Here is a 13,183-nt window from a genome sequence, read left to right as displayed (position 1 = left end):
AAAACATAGTCACAGGGTGAAGGAACTTCAATGTGCCAGTCCCCCAGCTAGAGGCTAATTGGTCCATCCCTGGCACTGCTCTCCATGTCCAAAGCCACCAAAAACTGTAACCTACCTTGTGTATTTTTCACTAATTGAATTGCCTAATGAGGTCCCAGGGGCTACATCCCAATACCTCAGAGTTAATTAAAGCCTCAGCACTGTGCCAAATGGTGAAAAAAATGCAGTAAAACAGGGAGAGAGCGAAACGGGTTTGGTGTGCTGGGGACGAGTCTGACCTGCTTTTTTGTCGTTGTTATGGGACTCTACATTCCAGGAAGGAACAGATGCCTATTAATTTTTTTTATTTTTGTTGGCTTCAAATTTTGTTAGCTTGGCACGGCTTTTCATTTTCCGGTGTGATTAGCCTAAATTCACCCAATTAAAGATTAACTAGTGATTCTTCCCCCACTATCGTCATGATATCCATTATAAACAACTAAATTGACAGAAATACAAGATGAATGACCACTACCAATATTTATCTTGAAGAATGTCAGAACTTATCATCAGCTGATGGAGTACTTAAACTCCCAGCAAATAGTCTCCTTCCAAGTTAGCATCTGTACCTGTATTTACAGGTTTGAACCTGTAGGAAATATGTTAATTGCTTCAAAATGTATATGTCGTCAAAATTATGTTATTGATTCATATATATTCAAATGAATGTGCGTGATCAGGCAGTGATGAAAGAAAAGAGAAACAGGCATTTCTAAAAAACAATCTCAAAGGTTTATTTAACATGTCAAAAGAAAGTCACACTCTTGGGAATTTAAAAGGTGTATTTGCAAGGACTGAAATTATTGTCCAGAACTATAAATCAAACTCAATACTAACATTAATAATGTTTTGGCTAAAAGGAGAGGGTGTTTTTTGTTCCTTTTTCTTTTCTTTTATACAAGTAGTTTATTGGATAAATGCACCAAAAAAAGAAACCTGTTCTGCAGTAAACTTTACAAAAAATACATTTTGTTTCATTGGAGAGGAGTAGAAAAGGATGGGATCAAATATTGACCAATAATATTTATTCCTTTTCATCATTTAAAAAAAGTTCTAATATCTATTTTTTGAAAAGTAAAAGCAATATACAGCACAATAAAAGAGAGAAACAAAGAATTGCTTTTGTAGATTTAGTCAGACGATTTGGTTACCAAGGAGAGGGGCTGTGACTGGAAGAGGGCATGATGGGAATGTAGGGCTGCTTGATGGAAAGGAGAGGGCGGTGAGAGCATTGAGTGGTGCAGGGAGCTGAAGGGGATTGGCCGAGAGAGAATGGGTGTGGAGTGGCTGCCTGAAGTACCAATAGGGATGGAGATGCTTGGGTGGGAAGAGGAGGAGGAAGAGGATGAAGATGACGAAGATGAAGCAGATCCAGAGGGTTTGCCAGTTAGGAAATGGTGGTGCAGGCGTCCTTCTGGTTTGGTGGTGAGGGACAAGGGCTGGGCCTGCTCTGAGTGTGTGGCGGCGGGAGCGGCCGGGGAGGCCAGAGCTGCAGAGGGTGTGGCTGGAGAATCCAGCATGCTGCCGTGAGACGAGGCAGGGCTGTCACACATTTTCTCTGAGGGCAGGTATTGTACACACTGCTTCTTGTTACTGATTGAGAAGTCTGGAGAAACAAAAGGAGGGGGCTTTGTCAATATTGCTGTTAAATAAGCCTATAATCTGTTAAGTCCTTCAACAGTGCCAGCTCCCTTGCATACATGATAGTTGGCCAAAAATACAAAACATTCACAAACAATGTACAGAACATGGAAAACCAAAAGGTCTGGGACAATTTTTTTACTTTGAATTAATGTATAAAAAAAAAAGTACTTAAAAAAAGAACACTACCGCAAGGGGTGAAATGCACAACTAAATGGCATAGGTTTTTAGAAACTAAAAAGATAGGGTGAAAGACATACACTTTTTATGTCGATAACACATTAAATGCCTGCATGTAAATGAGGTTTGACTGCTGTGCTGCAACAGACCAGACCACTGCGGGTGGAGTGGAGAGCAGTGTCCTGCAGTTCAGCCTTACTGGTTCATAACAGCAGACATACCTGCCTCAACGTCACAATTAGCACTGAACTTCATATGCTGCTTGTGAAAGTATAGAGGGAAGAGAGGAGTTAGTTAGAAGGAGTTAGTGGCAAGCCAAGTGTAGCTAGCAGCACTATTTCACACAGGCCTATAGATGGAGTTCTTTCTGCCCTAAATAGAGAGGATAGGTCCAAGAAAAACAGAGAGAGAAAAGGACCCCTTACCCTCCGGTGTTGAGTCTGGCTTATTATCTCTCTTCCTCTTTTTCCGCTTTCCCTGCACAGATAAACAAAACAATGTACCGGTAGTCAGAAAAAAAACAGGTTACTATCAAAATGAAAGGAACATGCTTCAACACTACATCAAACAACTTCAGTGTCTGAGAACAACAGTCTTGTAGATCATTACAAATACACTATATATGGAATTATTTTTTAACCAACTGGAAATGAGGCGCTTACTTACGTAACCCACATTTCCCTCCCTTGTTGAAAGATCCATGGGAAAAAGTCCTACTCACATAGTTATCTCGTGCTGACCAGCCTGGGTAGAGTTGGGAGTGGAGTTGCCTCTCTTTCCTTGCCAGCTCATAGTATTTGGCTTGCTCTTCTCTCGATAGTGAGTGCCACTGTGAACACAAACATGACAAAAGTCAGAACTAGCCAAAGCATGTACAGAATTTACACAAACACACCTACAAACTGTGGTGTGTGTGTGTGGTCAGGCAGTGTGCTGTGCTCACCCTTCGGCCCAGTATCTGGTTGATGGCAGCGCTCTCCTTCAGGGTGCACTCAGCCACCACCTTGGCCCTCATCTCCTTCATGTACAGCATGAAGGCATTCAGAGGCTTCTTGATGTGGGGCTTCTTGTCCTCCTCCTTCTTCGCCGGGCCAGGAGACTTTCTGCTGAGACACAAAATACACATTGCAAATGTCACTTAAAATAGTCCTCCTTGTGTATGAGGTCCGATTCCCTTCCAGAAGACCTGGCTGACCTCTTACAAAGAAACAGGATGCTCTAGAATCCTGGCCCTCTAAATGGAATTATGAATAGAGACGGGACACTCAGTCAACAGCCAATTTTAGTAAGAGTAAATAAAGTGTTTATATGTTTGGATAAAAGTAAATGTGAAGAATCTCAGTTATTGGTCCTTACGAATGCATAGAGGGGCTCATGTGGTCATGAGTGTTTGGCTCCTGCTTGATGGCTGGTGATACGATAGCAGGATGAGGGATGCCAGTCTGGTGCATGCCGTGGGGGTGGTGGGGCATCATGTGGGGGGAGAAACGGCTGGACACCAAGCTGGAAACAACAAAGACAACACAACCCTAACGGTTAACAAACTTTCAACAAACTTCTTACACACTCTTTCGGTCTGACCTGTCAAGTCGACTGTTTGTCTGGAGTCTAGACTAAAGTAATGTCCACAATGAGCTACATATTTCTTTTTTTTTGTTCAAATAAAGGCTTTTTCAAAAGCCCCTTTATCCAACCATGCCTGGAGAAAAGTGAAGTGTATGGTAACCATGGTGACAGAGGGGACCTGACACCGGAAACCACTGCTTCCCGTGTTCAAAACCATGCAGGGTCTTTCTTCCAGCTACCAGAACAGAACACCTTCAGATAGCACCACTCTCATTTTCCAACAGCTAACACAATGGTACATTGTACATGGACAAAGGGGGAAATTAAGTTCCATGCTCCTCTGCCACACATTCTTGTTAAATACATGAAAGAAAAATCCTTTAATGCTTCATAAAAATCTCAAAATTTAACAGACAGATATGGTCTATGAAAGTCCAAAATACACTATAACCTTGTACTTCATGTGAGTGTGTCCAGATGCTTTTCTTGGTATAAAAAAGGTTACTTAGCAGTAGCACGTCAAATTGAGGACACCCCATTCGTAATTGGGTGTACACTTTAATCTCTCCAATATCTTTCTACTTAAACTATCATATCATACATAAAAGAGGGGGCTCTTCCACCATTACCATCCCAGCATCCCCTAAAAATCTAGCTGAGGAAAAGGAAAATATAAAACAGTAGAACATCAAATACAGTGGCTTGCAAAAGTATTCAACCCCACGTGGCATTTTTCCTATTTTGTTGCCTTACAACCTGGAATTAAAATTGATTTTGGGGGGGTTGTATCATTTGATTTACACAACATGCCTACCACTTTGAAGATGCAAAGTATTTGTAACTATTCACCCCCACAAAGTCAATACTTTGTAGAGCCACCTTTTTCAGCAATTACAGCTGCAAGTCTCTTGGGGTATGTCTCTATAAGCTTGGCACATCTAGCCACTGGGATTTTTGCCCATTCTTCAAGGCAAAACTGCACCAGCTCCTTCAAGTTGGATGGGTTCCGCTGGTGTACAGCAATCTTTAAGACATACCACAGATTCTCAATTGGATTGAGGTCTGGGCTTTGACTAGGCCATTCCAAGACATTTAAATGGTTCCCCTTAAACCATTCAAGTGTTGCTCTAGCAGTATGCTTAGGGTCATTGTCCTGCTGGAAGGTGAACCTCCATCCCAGTCTCAAATCTCTGGAAGACTGAAACAGGTTTCCCCTCAAGAATTTCCCTGTATTTAGCACCATCCATCATTCCTTCAATTCTGACCAGTTTCCCAGTCCCTGCCGATGAAAAACATCCCCACAGCATGATGCTGCCACCACCATGCTTCACTGTGGGGATGGTGTTCTCGGGGTGATGAGAGGTGTTTGGTTTGCGCCAGACATAGCATTTTCCTTGATGGCCAAAAAGCTCAATTTTAGTCTCATCTGACCAGAGTACCTTCTTCCATATGTTTGGGGAGTCTCCCACATGCCTTTTGGCAAACACCAAACATGTTTGCTTATTTTTTTCTGGCCACTCTTCCATAAAGCTCAGCTCTGTGGAGTGTACGGCTTAAAGTGGTCCTATGGACAGATACTCCAATCTTCGCTATGGAGCTTTGCAGCTCCTTCAGGGTTATCTTTGGTCTCTTTGTTGCCTCTCTGATTAATGCCCTCCTTGCCTGGTCTGTGAGTTGATGGGCGGCCCTCTCTTGGCAGGTTTGTTGTGGTGCCATATTCTTTCCATTTTTTAATTATGGATTTAATGGTGCTCCGTGGGATGTTCAAAGTTTCAGATATTTTTCATAACCCAACCCTGATCTGTACTTCTCCACAACTTTGTCCCTGACCTATTTGGAGAGCTCCTTGGTCTTCCTGGTGCTGCTTGCTTGGCGGTGCCTCTTGCTTAGTGGTGTTGCAGACCTTTCAGAACAGGTGTATATATACACTGAGATCATGTGACAGATCATGTGACACTTAAATAAAGTCCACCTGTGTGCAATCTAACTAAGTATGTGACTTCTGAAGGTAATTGGTTGTACCAGATCTTATTTAGGGGCTTCATGGCAAAGGGGGTGAATACATATGCACGCACCACTCTCCCGTTTTTTATTTTTATAAAACATGTTATTTTTTTCATTTCACTTGACCAATTTGGACTATTTTGTGTATGTCCATTACATGAAATCCAAATAAAAATCCATTTAAATTACAGGTTGTAATGCAACAAAATTGGAAAAACGCCAAGGGGGATGAATACTTTTGCAAGGCACTGTACATACAGTATTATCATATATTTATGACAAAACTGTCAAATATTACATGAACAAGCCTTGTTCAGGTGGGGCAGACGGCAAGACTAACTTTGTAACACTGTGGCAGGAGCTGAGAGTACTATTGATCATACAGAGACCCTGATGAATATTTCATCCCATACTAACACCGGAAGGCTCGCTACAAATCTTTCAAATTTTGACAGTCGGGCAGAAAGTTCAATCAGATGGGAGTTGTCGGTTCAGATGAGCTTTGATTTGTCTTAATCGATTCTCAGCCCTTTCATCTTTGTGTGTGTATGTGTAGCAGATCAACTGAGAACATTGGCCTGGCCAGGGTAGTATAGCTCACAGAGAAAAGACAGTGCTGTCTACAGCATAGGGTTCTGAATGCCAATAATCTGTTCACTTTCCCTTTGGAAGGAAGGCTGAGCTAGTTTTTAGAAGACTTAGCACCCCTATTCCTTTGTAGTCCCTACCCACTGGCTATCCACGGTTGGATACCCCTGTCCTAAGACTTATAAACTCAGCAATGAGAACATCATAAACATGACTACAGAATGTAATACAACCACATATTATATATTGGTTGTATTATTGGTTGATATTGGTCTCTTTTTGGGGATGGTTAGGGGTTGGTGAGACTGGGTGACAAAGAGCAAAGCGATCCACTCACCTGGACATGGATGCATTCATTGCGAGGGTGGGATAGGGGTGCCGGAACCCCCCCGGAGGGATAGAGTACATGTGCTGGCCCTGCCTGAGAATCAGAGGAGTAGAGGAAGGCACCAGTGAGAAGAGGATCAGACACAGCTGTCAGATAACGCACCAGCACTAATCCAGCACTCAACTGCAATCCCCTGCTTGCGGAAAAGCACCGTTCAAATTGGTTACAAGACCCATAGCAAAACCCATAGAATGTGAAGAATGTATCCTAAATATCTAAAATATGCCATTGTTTTATTATCAAAATTGCATCAGAACATGTCTATACCGCAAAGTTTGACAAATACTGTACATATTATACTGTATTCAAGGTTTCTCCTATACTATACCAGGTTAGGACTGTACTTTGAGATAAATACACTTCAACAAAACTATTCTCCATGTCTATGAGTTAGGAGGATGTGGGTTACTCCACAGATACATGGCATATTGCCATGGGGCAGAGAGGAAAATGTGCAGTTTTATAGCAAATCTCATGTTATTCTACATATTTTGCAATGAGGCTGAGAGCATTTAGCATTTTAATAGCTCATTTCCTACTATTCTACACATTTTGCCATGAGGCTGAGATTATTATATTTTTTTCCCCCTGTCATTTTAAACATTTCTTGCCATGGCTTATGACATGTTCGTATGCTATCTGAGGAGAAGGGTGTTTTTGTGGTTGGGGCCCCCAGAACCCGTAGGCCCCCCCCCCCCCCTTGTGGGGGCTGCAAGGGTGTATGGTATGCCAGTGCATAAATATGTATATAATACTGTTCTATTTAATGCTGTGTGTTACTCACTGTGGCACCAGCCATCCCAGAGGGTGAGGGATCTGTCCCACTGCACCTGGAGACAGGGGGTAGTACGGAGAGAGCTCTGATGGATGGGGAGTCCGAGGAATGCCTGAAGGGAACACAGAGGGGACAGTTGAAGCAATAGATCATTTAAAGTCACAGTCAAGGTCATTTTCTCTAAGAAATGAATAGCTATATAGACTGCAGTTTAAGTTTAATGCAAGCCATGTAATGCATGCACTGAGGTGTGTGTGTGTGTGTGTGTGTGTGTGTGTGTGTGTGTGTGTGTGTGTGTGTGTGTGTGTGTGTGTGTGTGTGTGTGTGTGTGTGTGTGTACCGGTCTTTGGGTCAAGGATCTCCGGGGAGAGGTGTGAGGGAGGGGTTCCGGGGGAGAAATGTTCATTGCTGTAGGTGATGAGGGGGGTCAGCGGGTGGACGTGGTGAGCATGCTGCACCACTGGGACCTTGTTGGACTGTAGGAAAGACGAGAGGAACACACAGAGGGGCTTTAGACACCAGAGAGAGAGAGGACTAGATAGACCAAGGGTTTAATAGTCTCCCTGGGTCTCAAAAGACTCAAACAGAAACAGGCTCATTCATAAGTCTGACATTTGTTGTGCCCGATGCTTGACATGTATGACCAACATGCATAGCCCTCTGCATCCTAATGCAAACTGTTCCAAATCCACCATGGACTCAGTTGGCATGAAGGTCATGACGTATGTTGTTGGTAGTCATGTGGGTAAAGGTGAGTCCCTATGCCTGAGAATGCTGCCTGCCTGTCTGTCTGTCTGTCTGCCTGCCACCCTCCCTGGTAAACAATGCAGGCTGTGGCTGTGTGTGTGACAGGCCCTATGATGCAATCTGGATCCCCACCAAGACACAGTGAAAGCCTGCAGATGCATACCAACACCATTACGGCCATTAAGTAGAGGAGAGAACTGTTTGTTCAGCCCAACAGGCAAAACAACAGGGCCCAAGATCCAAAAGTTACACCAACACAAGCCCCCAGTACTGTTGGTAGCTCAGTTCCCATACACATGGCTAATCCCTAATCTCAAGCCGCAAACTCACCAGCACACTATTCAGTTCTTCATTGATCCATGTAGGATGACATTAACCCTGAACAGTGTTTTTAGTTCCTAATTGATATGGTTTGAGTACACTGGTACTAGATCTATCAATCTAGTCTAAGGGAATCAAATCCTATACACTAAAGCACTCACAATACAGCATCAATCACAATGGGAGGTGGGGTATACATACACTTCAAGGAGTTAAAGAACTTTGATTTTGTTGGAGTAGACTCATTGTTATTTCAGCTATTTTAACAGAGCTGTGTGGTGGCAGAGAAACTCGATATCCCCTGACTTTAGTGCAGCTAGCTAGCGGACCTGGCCAGGACAGCCAGGAGGACGATGATAATAATAATAATAACCAGCGTCTCTACTTTCATTAGGCAGCGTTCGGCCTCACAGTTATTTCCTCTGGCTGCCCTGCTCAATGAAACGCTTGTTGGCCCAACTCGTCACATGGGAGGGCCAGGGGTGGGGGGGGGGGGAGAAAGGAGTCTTGTTCCTCCAACCTAACCTTTCTTCAGTATCCCTCCCAACCCCCTTCTCAACCTCTCGTCTAACCAACGAGGTCCAGGATGGAACAAGGTTTGCATTGAAACGACTGTACGCTCTCTCTTACTTCATGCTGCTTAGAATTGTTCCAAATATCAGGCATGCTTTTTCTGCCCTTTTTTAAAGCAGTTCCAACCTCTCCCCCTTTTTAAGTCTTAACAAACGTGTTTCTCCTGCTTCCAAAGCCTGCTTTAATTTCACTAATGTCAGTTGTGATGAGGAAATTGCAGATGCAAAGCCTTGTAAAAGGTAAAGTACATAATAGGTGTAAATAAACAATAAGCCCATGATACATGGATAAAGCTTTCATATTATAGGATTGCGTACGTATGATGATAATACATGCATACCACACACACCTGGTTGGAGTCATTAAAACTAGTTTTTCAACCACTCCACAAATTTCTTGTTAACAAACTATAGTTTTGGCAAGTCGGTTAGGACATCTCCTTTGTGCATGACACAAGTAATGTTTCCAACAATTGTTTACAGACAGATTATTTCACTTACAATTCACTGTATCACAATTCCAGTGAGTCAGAAGTTTACGTACACTTTGTTTGACATCATGGAAAAATCAAAAGAAATCAGCCAAGACCTCAGAAAAAAAATTGTATACCTCCACAAGTCTGGTTCATCCTTGGGAGCAATTTCCAAATGCCTGAAGGTACCACGTTCATCTGTACAAACAATAGTACGCAAGTATAAACACCATGGGACCACGCAGCCGTCATACCACTCAGGAAGGAGACGCGTTCTGTCTCCTAGAGATGAACGTACTTTGGTGCGAAAAGTGCAAATCAATCCCAGAACAGCAAAGGACCGTGTGAAGATGCTGGAGGAAACAGGTACAAAAGTATCTATATCCACAGTAAAACGAGTCCTATATCAACATAACCTGAAAGGCAGCTCAGCAAGGTAGAAGCCACTGCTCCAAATCCGCCATAAAAAAGCCAGACTACGGTTTGCAACTGCACATGGGGACAAAGATCGTACTTTTTGGAGAAATGTCCTCTGGTCTGATGAAACAAAAATAGAACTGTTTGGCCATAATGACCATCGTTGTGTTTGGAGGAAACGGGGGGAGGCTTGCAAGCCAAAAAAATGAAGCACGGGGGTGGCAGCATCATATTGTGGGGGGTTCTTTGCTGCAGTAGGGACTGGTGCACTTCACAAAATAGATGGCATCATGAGCAAGGAAAATTATGTGGATATATTGAAGCAACATCTCAAGACATCAGTCAGGAAGTTAAAGCTTGGTCGCAAATGGGTCTTCCAAATGTACAATGACCCCAAGCATACTTCCAAAGTTGTGGCAAAATGGCTTAAGGACAACAACGTCAAGGTATTGGAGTGGCCTTCACAAAGCCCTGACCTCAATCCTATAGAAAATGTGTGGGTAGAACTGAAAAAGCGTGTGCGAGCAAGGAGGCCTACAAACCTGACTCAGTTACACCAGCTCTGTACGGAGGAATGGGACAAAATTCACCCAACTTATTGTGGGAAGCCTGTGGAAGGCTAACGGAGACGTTTGACCCAAGTTCAACAATTCAAAGGCAATGCTACCAAATACTAATTGAGTGTATGTAAACTTCTGACCCCCCTGGGAATGTGATGTAAGAAATTAAAGCTGAAATAAATCATTCTCTCTACTTTTATTCTAACATTTCACATTCTTAAAATAAAGTGGTGATCCTAACTGACCTAAGACAGGGAATTTTTACTAGGATTAAATGTCAGAAATTGTGAAAAACTGAGTTTAAATGTATTTGGCTAAGGTTTATGTAAACTGCCGACTTCAATGTACATTAGAGGTCGACCGATTAAATCGGAATGGCCGATTAATTGGGGATGATTTCAAGTTTTCATAACAATCGGTAATCTGCATTTTTGGACACCGATTATGGCCGATTACATTGCACTCCACGAGGAGACTGCGTGGCAGGCTGACTACCTGTTACGCGAGTGCAGCAAGGAGCCAAGGTAAGTTGCTAGCAAGCATTAAACTTATCTTATAAAAACAAGCATTCTTAACATAATCACTAGTTGAGATTACTAGTTTATCTAGCTTTTCGATGTGGTGCCCGTGACGTTATCTTCGAATCACAGCCTACTTCGCCAAATGGGTGATTTAACAAGTGCATTTGCGAAAAAAGCACTGTCGTTGCACCAATGTGTACCTAACGATAAACATCAATGCCTTTCTTAAAATCAATACACAAGTATATATTTTTAAACCTGCATATTTAGTTAATATTGCCTGCTAACATTAATTTATTTTAATTAACTAGTGAAATTGTGTCACTTCTCTTGCGTTCTGTGCAAGCAGAGTCAGAGTATATGCAGCACTTTAGGCTGCCTGGCTCGTTGCGAACTGTGTGAAGACCATTTCTGCCTAACAAAGACCGTCATTAATTTGCCAGAATTGTACATAATTATGATATAACATTGAAGGTTGTGCAATGTAACAGCAATATTTAGACGTAGGGATGTCACCCGTTTGATAAAATACAGAACGGTTCCGTATTTCACTGAAAGAATAAACGTTTTGTTTTCTAAATGATAGTGTCCGGATTTGACCATATTAATGACCTAAGGCTCGTATTTGTGTGTTATTATATTATAATTAAGTCTATGATTTGATAGCGCAGTCTGACTGAGTGGTGATAGGCAGCAGCAGGCTCGTAAGCATTCATTCAAACAGCACTTTCCTGCATTACACTGTTTATGACTTTCAGCCTATCAACACCCGAGATTAGGCTGGCAATACTATATTGCCTATAAGAACATCCAATAGTCAAAAGGTATATGAAATACAAATGGTAGAGAGAAATAATTCTATAATAACTACAACCTAAAACATCTTACCTGGGAATATTGAAGACTCATGTTAAAAGGAACCACCAGCTTTCATATGTTCTTATGTTCTGAGCAAGGAACTTAAACATTAGCTTTTTTACATGGCAACTATTGCACTTTTACTTTCTTCTCCAACACTTTGTTTTTGCATTATTTAAACCAAATTGAACATGTTTCATTATTTATTTGAGACTAAATAGATTTTATTGATGTATTATATTAAGTTTTAAAAAATTAAAAAGTGTTCATTCAGTATTGTAATTGTCATTATTACAAATATATATATATAATTATTTTAAAATTGGCAGATTAATCGGTATCGGCTTTTTTTTGTCCTCCAATAATCGGTATCGGCATTGAAAAATCATAATCGGTCGACCTCTAATGTACATACATACATACAACCAGTCAAAAGTTTGGACACAATTACTCATACCAGGGTTTTTCTTTATTTGTACTATGTTCTACATTGTAGAATAATGGTGAAGACATCAACACTATGTTGTAAGCAAAAAAGTGTTAAATAAATCAAAATATTTTAAATTTGAGATTGTTCAAAGTAGCCATCCTTTGCCTTGATGACAGCTTTGCATAATCTTGGCATTCTCTCAAACAGCTTCATGTGGTAGTCACCTGGAATGCATTTTAATTAAACAGGTGTGCCTTCTTAAAAGTTAATTTGTGGATTTTTTCCCTTCTTAATGCATTTGAGCCAATCAGTTATGTTTTGACAAGGTATGGGTGGGTATACAGAAGATGGTATTTGACCAAATAGGAATAAGTCCATACAATGGCAAGAACAGCTCAAATAAGCAAAGAGAAAACGACAGTCCATCATTACTTTACGACATGGTCAGTCAATTCGGAAAATTTTAAGAACTTTGAAAGTTTCTTCAAGTGCAGTCGCAAAAACCATTAAACACTATGATGGAACTCTCTCTCATGAAGAACACCACAGGAAAGGAAGACCCAGAGTTTCCTCTGTTGCAGAGGATAAGTTCATTAGCGTTAACTGCACCTCAGTTTGCAGCCCAAATAAATGCTTCACAGAATTCAAGTAACACACACAACATCAACTGTTCAGAGGAGACTGTGTGAATCAGGCCTTTGTGGTCAAATTGCTGCAAAGAAACCACTACTTATGGACACCAATAAGAAGAAGAGACTTACTTGGGCCAAGAAACACGAGCAATGAACATTAGACCGGTGGAAATCTGTCCTTTGGTCTGAGGAGTTGAGATTTTTGGTTCCAACCGCAGTGTAGGTGAATGGATGATCTCCACATGTGTGGTTCCCACCGTGGTGTGCTGGTGTGGGGGTGCTTTGCTGGTGACACGGTCTGTGATTTATTTAGAATTCAAGGCACAATTAACCAGCATGGCTACCACAGCATTCTGCAGTGATACGCCATCCCATCTGGTTAAGGCTTAGTGGGACTATCATTTGTTTTTCAATAGGACAATGACCCAACACAACTCCAAGCTGTGTACGGGCTATTTTACCAAGAAGGAG

At 41.8% G+C, this 13,183-nt stretch overlaps 1 protein-coding gene across 2 annotated transcripts in view; it reads right to left on the bottom strand.

Annotated features, from left to right (window-relative positions):
* Nucleotides 1-757: 757 nt before the first annotated feature.
* The window catches only part of LOC120063242 (transcription factor 7-like 1-B), a 53,323-nt gene continuing 40,897 nt past the window's right edge, over nucleotides 758-13,183 (bottom strand). Inside the window, exons 5-12 of one of the 2 annotated variants that reach the window (XM_039013486.1) lie at nucleotides 7,522-7,657; nucleotides 7,191-7,293; nucleotides 6,356-6,439; nucleotides 3,217-3,363; nucleotides 2,804-2,966; nucleotides 2,582-2,689; nucleotides 2,286-2,337; nucleotides 758-1,645 (exon numbers count right to left, since the gene is read on the bottom strand). In XM_039013486.1, the coding sequence (XP_038869414.1) occupies nucleotides 1,170-1,645; nucleotides 2,286-2,337; nucleotides 2,582-2,689; nucleotides 2,804-2,966; nucleotides 3,217-3,363; nucleotides 6,356-6,439; nucleotides 7,191-7,293; nucleotides 7,522-7,657 (1,269 nt within the window). In that variant the 3' untranslated portion in view covers nucleotides 758-1,169. The remainder of the gene's footprint in view (nucleotides 1,646-2,285; nucleotides 2,338-2,581; nucleotides 2,690-2,803; nucleotides 2,967-3,216; nucleotides 3,364-6,355; nucleotides 6,440-7,190; nucleotides 7,294-7,521; nucleotides 7,658-13,183) is intronic. The other variant, XM_039013487.1, reaches the window with a different exon arrangement.

Source organism: Salvelinus namaycush, chromosome 18 (genome assembly GCF_016432855.1).
Source record: "Salvelinus namaycush isolate Seneca chromosome 18, SaNama_1.0, whole genome shotgun sequence".
NCBI classification, from domain to species: Eukaryota; Metazoa; Chordata; class Actinopteri; order Salmoniformes; family Salmonidae; genus Salvelinus; species Salvelinus namaycush.
The sequence above is the reverse complement of the archived record's forward strand: the minus strand, read 5'-3'. Positions and strand labels throughout refer to the sequence as shown.